This window comes from Cynoglossus semilaevis, chromosome 15 (assembly GCF_000523025.1).
Source record: "Cynoglossus semilaevis isolate Cse_v1.0 chromosome 15, Cse_v1.0, whole genome shotgun sequence".
Classification (NCBI taxonomy): Eukaryota; Metazoa; Chordata; class Actinopteri; order Pleuronectiformes; family Cynoglossidae; genus Cynoglossus; species Cynoglossus semilaevis.
In genome coordinates, this window is record NC_024321.1 from 1,472,443 (window position 1) to 1,479,706 (window position 7,264).

Below are 7,264 nucleotides of genomic sequence, written 5' to 3' on the forward strand. Positions count from 1 at the left end.
ATTTAAATATATATAATTAATAGAGATACGGTGTGATGGTTTTAAATAATGACGTGGAGTGACAGAGATGTTAAACTGTAACATTGACAGAAAGGCGCCTATAATATGTATAGAAATAAAATGTATTATTATTATTATTTTTATTTTTTTTTTTGTCTTAACAATTAAAAGCAAAAAAAATCTGTTGTTCGGTCTCCTCACTGTTTCCAGAAAAAAAAGTTTAACATATCCTAAATAAAAAGTTTCCTTTTGTGGCAGTAGAGAGCAGCATTACGACGGCCACCGTCCGGCATACCGGAAACGCGTCCGAATCAGAAGAAGGAAGTGTCACTGCTTTGCCGGAAATTAAGTCAAACTGAAGTTGATGTCAAACTGAGGCTCAGTAAGGAACCGTTTCTGCCGATAAATATGTAACCTGCTGCTGACAGTGACCGTAACGAAGCGGCAGTTGTTTATCTGGAGACTGGCGACAAAGGGACGTTCACTGACCGGAAGGGATAGAGGTTTCCGTTTAAGGAAGTCAGTTGAGAACGAGCTAAGAGGCTAACGGGCGTTAGCAGCGGCTGAGGGGCCACCGCTGGTGTAGCTTCACCAGGTGGAGGTCAGTGGAAAGTAAACGGCTTTTCCATAACTCTAGTAAACTGTCCTTTGGAATGGATTCATCCTTGGGGATAAAAGAAGAGCAGTGCTTGGCGATATCCTTTTCATGTTCAGCATATTTATGAATATGTTTTGATTTTGCTTTGCTTCATCTTCTCATCTAGTCTAATCATTGTTTAACTTTTGCCAAGATTTCTTTAAATTCAAGCCGGAAACGATGCCAAAGTAATCCTCCAAGTCATTCCCACTACACGAGTATGATTTATTTCACTGTCTTTTTTTCTTTAACACACGGGGTTGATATTTGGTAGAAATATTTATTGTGAGAAATAGAAATTGTGGCTACTGAGGGTGCAACCCCTGTTATAAATCTAAAAGGAATTAATAGATTAGAATTTAGCTCATGTTAGAGCTCTTCATATAGCTGTTTTTTTGTTTTTGTTTTATTATATCATTGTTCCAGTGTAGTAGATTATCATTTTATGATCTGTATAGATAAGAATGTTGGTGTCATAAATTCATATTTATTGGTTTTTCAATGATCTGGAAAGACTGGAAAATAGATCAACAATTAAGTAAACATGGAAAATTTAAATTTATTCCTCCTCCATGGATTTCCTGCATTATGAGTGAACGCAAACGAGTTAAAGGTTGCGATGCACTTGGAGACATCTCCAGCGACACTCCTGAGATCATCGTTGTTTCAGGTCTGGCTCTTGTCTGTGTCCCAGCAGCACAGACCCGCAATGTTTATCCTCCTAAGCCAAAGTCGTCTACTGGCTTTTTCAGCTTCTTCCATTGCAGCCTTGATGGCTACTTTATCACCTAGCTGTGATTCCCGACTGTGCATAGGTCTTATAAAGTGAGTGTGCAGCCAACTCTCTGCAGACCACTTCAACCGGTTCACAGTGAAACCATTAAGCCTGCCACCCTGCAGTGTTTCACCAGCTCATGGTGCCACGAACTGTGAGTTTAATTTGAAGCACGTGTTCTTTGAAGGCAGAGAGAAGCATCGACGTGTTACAGTGTGATTTTGAAACCTGAGCTGCCTGCCAAGATCTACTATCAGCACCCAGTCAATAGCAGCATAGAGGATGGGACTGATTTTCTACTTTACTTTGACAAAGAAGATGCTTCTCTGGTGGCAGGCTTGCTGTGTTTTGTTTATTGTGCCGGAGGTGGTCGTGTCTCCAGCAGTAGTATCGCTCCCCTATCTCGATCAACCATCGGACAGTTGTTCAAGAAGTGCTTTGTAGTCCAGCTATGGGTACAGCCAACTCGAGGGCGATGGAGCTTGTTGTTTCCAAGCCCTCTGAAGGTAGCTGTTGACCTTCCTTTTCATGGTTTCCACTGTTGACATTACCTCATACGCCAGTAGTGGAAACAGGATGCAAGATAAGATGCCATGTTGGTAAGTCTAAGGGTCATCTCCATGATATTGGCTTTGATGGCTGCTGTGTCTCTGAGGATACCGTTGATGACCTTGCTGACAAGGCCATCTCTGAGGATACCGTTGATGACCTTGCCAAGGGTGCTGACAAGGCCGTAAGCAGTGTGTGGGGACGGTGCCATCACAGCGGTAACTGGGACTGGTGGTTTTGAACCTGCAACCTTCTGGACTCAAGTCCGCTTGCCCCACTAGCAAAGTTTGAACTTTTCTGGGTTAAAACTCATCAGTGCCCAGGATAGCAGTTTGTTCCAGGTATTGCGAGTGACGTTATCCATTAAGGCTGTTAAACAGAGGAGTTACATACTGTCTGTTTTTACGTAATTTTTGAACCAGTCACGAGTTTTGTTTTTTTGTTTTTACTCTTTTAGTGTTTAAGTTTTTTCACTAAATCACTAAATCTTGTTTTTTTTTTTGACGAAAATTTTTTTACCAAAATCTTTTTTTTTTGTTTTGTTTTTTTCCGAGTTTGATGAAAAATTTTTTACCGATGTGTTTTGTGAGAGTCTTTGTCCTCCTCAATACTTATGTTTCCTTGATTGTTCTTCTCACACTGTGAGAGGGCAGGAGCTGAGGTCAGGTCAAAAAGAGCCCAGGCTGCTGTCACTCATCGAACGCAGTGGAGAGTTTTTGTAAGTATCAAACAGCAACTAAAAAGAAAAAACAATCTTTACTTTGACAGCGGGACAGCAGGGTTGTCTTTCTCTCCGTCTCTCACCTGTTGTTTCTTGGTTACTTCCTTAGTCTGTTTGATGGCCTGATTAGTTAAGAACACCTACGCTTTTCTTGTGTTTCTACTTAAACTCTCATTTCAGAAATGTTGGTTCACCCTGTGGAAATAATATGTATTAGGACTAATTAATTATAAAGTTCTTTTAATAGTTTTTACTGACAAACTTTTGATTAAATAAAAAAAAAGGTCCCCAACCTTTTTTGTACCAAGGACCAGTTGTCGAATTATCATAAAGGACCATTAAATTTTCTAGATAACATTTTTTTTCTGTTAGTATTGCGGTTTCAATGACATTATTTTTTAAATATGGGCAAATCTTTAAATGAAGAAAGTAAATAGTGAGTGGATTCTCTTTCAATGAAGTCAATTAGTAAAAATAAAATACATTTTTTCCCATTAGGGACTATTACCTGTCCACGGACCGGGGTTTGGGGATCCAAAAAAATTACAGTTTTCTTTCTTAACTTATTTACTCGGTGGGCAACGTATAAACTGAAATTGCTGTATTTGTCAGATCTAGTTGTCAGATGGGTATGATCTCATGTATTAGCGCCTACTGAATCTAGGTCTCAGTACAGATTGAGTTACAAAGAAATGAATTAATTTTTCCTGAGGTTGTGTGAAAGGTTTGTTTTTTGTTTTTTTTTCAAACTTTTATCAACCTCTGAATCGTTCCTGATTGTTTTTTTCAATATGTTTCAGATGTGTTAGGTGAATTTAATTGATGATTGGAAATGTTTTGTGATGGGGACCAATGGGGTTCGGTAGATGTTTGTGTTTTTGTGGTCAGTTTAAGAAAGATTTTCATAACTGCAGAGCTGGTAGTTTTTAGCCTCTTCGCTCCAGTTTCTTTCAAGGAGACAGTAGACAATAGATTGATAAAATAATAACAATATCAATAAAAAAAAAACATGTGTTGCCTGGGACATTCGAAACTTGCGTAAAATTGACCTAAAAAATCTGAAGTCTATTATTGCTTCAACTACGGCAAAGAGAACATCTCCCATCGTCAACAACTTGTGATGTAGTTGCTCACATGATTGCTGGAACAGCTCTGTGATTCGCATGTGACCCGGATGACAATTCGCAGTTTAACACCCATTGTTACAACGGCAAAGCTTTTGTGAATGAGAGATGAACATCTATCAGATGACAAGATGGTCGAGACGCAGGAGATAGTTGAACTTTGACTTGTTTTGTTTTCTGTCATGGATTTATGTGTGTTGTGTTACGGGATTCGTCTCGAATGTGACATGTCTTGTCGTAAATCGTAACTAATGACTGGTTACACCATTAGCGTCGGTTTGGTTCGTGAAACGGGTTGCGGTTATTCCTAGAGCTCACAGCTCCTCTGCTCAGTTTTAGATGGTGATGCGATTCACGTGGACAAAGGCTTCAGCTCATAGTGTCGTGTCGTGTAAGGACCTGGGGGCAAACTCAGAGCATCTCTGATAGAGGACGATCAGCAAATATGTCATGAATGGGCTAGTGTTTTTATCCTGTGGTCTAAGATACGTATATTAGTCCTTGAAATAAAAACTGCTGCTGCATAATCTTACGTAAAAAAAAAAAAAAAAATCCAACATAGAAGTAAAGAGGCATCAGTCACAAATAATGGATAACTACATAGTCAACATCCATTTTTGATGTTTTCTAAGCCTGAATTATCTTTGTCTCCTACATCATGTTTGCAGTTTAGCACTGTGACGTTTTAGTCTCACTGTAGGTAAACGTTTTGCCAAATAGCCCTAATGCTGAGTTCACCTTGGTTTGACATTGTAATTGGTTAATCTACACAAGCGAGAGGGCGGAGGCATTTACGCGACGATGCGCTACTACTGATAGGAACTGGTAGCACAATCTAACTAAAATGTGTTTTTCTTGTTTAGGTGAAGGCTGTTAAAATAAAATAAAAAGTATTATTTTTTGACTTGGAGATAAATAAATGAGCTGTTCTATTTCTTTAGCTGCTGCTTTTGCTTTTCCTTTCCTATTCATTCGAAGCTCTTATCAAGGCCCAACAGCCTGACCCTTCTCTGCCAAATGCTTTGAAGTTGTGATGTTGATGACTCACTCGTGGTTAATAAACCATGGTCCTCTTAAATGATAAACTGCTAGTACCAAGGTCCACCGCGGGGATTCGCCGATTGAGATCTGGAAAAGATCCATGAGACACTTTTTGACTTTTCGTTTTTTTTTTTAAAGAACAATTGTTTTTCAGGCTGGACGTGGATACTGGTGCGTCTGGTGCTGGTGGCATTTACCTCCAGGATGATGCCCTACCACATTAATTTATTTTTTTATCCCCGCTAAGGTCAGAAATCTGTCTGTTGCCCGCTCTGTACTACGAAGTACAAACCCCTCTTTGCGCTCATGCAGCTCTGTTGTGCAGTGATGAGAAGCCATTGCTTGTGATATCTGAAAGGAACAGGAAGTGTAGTTAAGGAGTGGTGCATTTGATATTTATAGTGGTAGGGATTGTAATATGAGATGATCTGAGCTTTGACAGTAGAATCGCAGATTTGCTGCTCTGTATTCTTCAGTGAAATGTAAGGTTACATGAATACATGAATAGTATTTTATATACCAGGATTGAGTGTCAAATGGGGCCACATGTCCAGGGTGTGCCCTGCATTTGCCCATTGACAGCTGGGATTGGCTCCAGCACATCCCTGCAAAGGAATAAGGGGTGTGTGGATGTGTGTTTGATTGTTTGTTTGTTTGTTTGGAATTGACTTATATGGCAGGAGCCAAGACGTTAAAAGTCCTGTAGTTGTTTGGCTCCACTACCCAGTACTTCCTGTTACATAGGTAGGACTATCAGGGTGAACTTTAAAAAAAACCTTGTCAACAAACAAGGAAAAGTCTGAGGTTCGACTCAGCGGTTTATTTTTTTTCTGAATATTTTCTGAATATATTTTCTAATATTATTGTAAGTTAGTTAAAACTCAGAGTTGAATAATGTTTTAATTTTCTTTTTTTTTTTTTTTTTAAATTGTTTCAGGTTGTGCGTGTTGGCGACTCCTGATGCTGTTGTGTCTCGTCCAGTGGCTCAGCTCTCCATTCCAATCAATAGCAGCTTTGAAATCATACGAGGTATGTGACAGTTTTCTCCCTGCAATGGCTTGTATTTAATAAACTGCTTCACAGTTGGCGCTGTATATTTTCGTAGCGACGATTTCTTATTTAGAAATGTTTTTTTTTCCCCAGATGTAAGTCTACAGGTAATGACTCGAGTTTGCCAAAAAGCAAACAGTTTTGTTAAACTGAGCCAATTTAAACAGTTCAAATTATGAATATGAAAAAGAGATGAAGGCTGTGGAAATAATTTATGACGCCTGAGCTTTATGGCCGTAGAAGACTCTGTCCTGGTTTGAGAGTGTTCTTCCTCTGATTTCAGATGCTGAAGAGGCTCTTCTCATCAACTTCTCCGTAGATGGTAGGTAAACCACAATGAGATTTCCGAAAACAAAGCCTTTGTCAGAAAGTGTGCAGCGGTTTTTCGGGACGTCTGTTGTTGAGGAAAATCCCAAGAAGTGTCACGCGTTTGTGTCTTTCCGGGTGACTCTGCAGCTTTTGTCAGGATTCGAATCAAGGGTGAAAAATCTCCCGTGCTGCTGCTGGAGCTGCTTGACGATGAGCGCAGTCAGACCTTCCTGGCTCAGGTGAAAAGTGCGCAGGAACAAGGTGAGACTCCCATGTCCACGATGTTTAAATATTTATTCTGTGATGTAATATTTATTTAGAGGCGGAATTACACTGCACAATCTTTTCTTCTGTCTCTAAAGAAAAGACTTAGACAATACCTAATTTTCCAGTGGACTAGTCTTTAAACCCAGCTGTTCTGTTACCAATCAAATCACTAATACCTGTATTTCTTAATTGTTTGAATTTCCATTGCGGTGCCTGGTGCCAACTGCCATAAAAACAGAAGAAAAAGAAACCCTCCTCCTGTGTCTTTTAGCTCAAGTTGTTGTCTGCCTTTTATCTTTAGAGTAGAATCAAAGGGAATCAGCGAGCACAGCGCTCTTCCTGCCACGTAACAACGTTTCTTCAAAACAGCCCATGGGGGGCCTTGTCTCTGGTTACTTGTGTTTACAGCTACATCCAAAGCAGCGAAACTAAGAGTGATGGCGGCTCCAACACCTCAGAGAACTCCGGTCCCTGTTCCACCGCAGAGAATCAACAAGACCCTAAACTCAAATTCTGGGCTTCACCAGTCAAAATCTGCCAGTGCACTTCCTGTCACCAACAGCGGTACAGCCCATCAGACAGGTAACGACAGACACACACACACACTGTGTAAATGTTAATTTTGTCAAATGTTATCATCTTTATACACATATTTATAACTGCACATAGTGACCAGTAACAATGTTTACCTATATTTACATTATATACACATATGTGTGTTTATATATGTCTATATATGTGTATATATATATATATATATACTGTATGTATATATGTCTATATGTATGTAT

General features: G+C 39.6%; 1 protein-coding gene across 5 annotated transcripts in view; it reads left to right on the top strand.

The window, feature by feature from the left end:
- Positions 1-318: 318 nt before the first annotated feature.
- Positions 319-7,264, top strand: part of ocrl (OCRL inositol polyphosphate-5-phosphatase) — an 18,405-nt gene continuing 11,459 nt past the window's right edge. For 4 of the 5 annotated variants that reach the window (XM_008326419.3, XM_025063095.1, XM_017039440.2 and 1 more), the window contains exons 1-6: positions 319-695; positions 2,600-2,679; positions 5,785-5,876; positions 6,181-6,219; positions 6,354-6,467; positions 6,882-7,055. In XM_008326419.3, coding sequence (XP_008324641.1) covers positions 654-695; positions 2,600-2,679; positions 5,785-5,876; positions 6,181-6,219; positions 6,354-6,467; positions 6,882-7,055 — 541 coding nt within the window. In that variant the 5' untranslated portion in view covers positions 319-653. The remainder of the gene's footprint in view (positions 696-2,599; positions 2,680-5,784; positions 5,877-6,180; positions 6,220-6,353; positions 6,468-6,881; positions 7,056-7,264) is intronic. The other variant, XM_025063096.1, reaches the window with a different exon arrangement.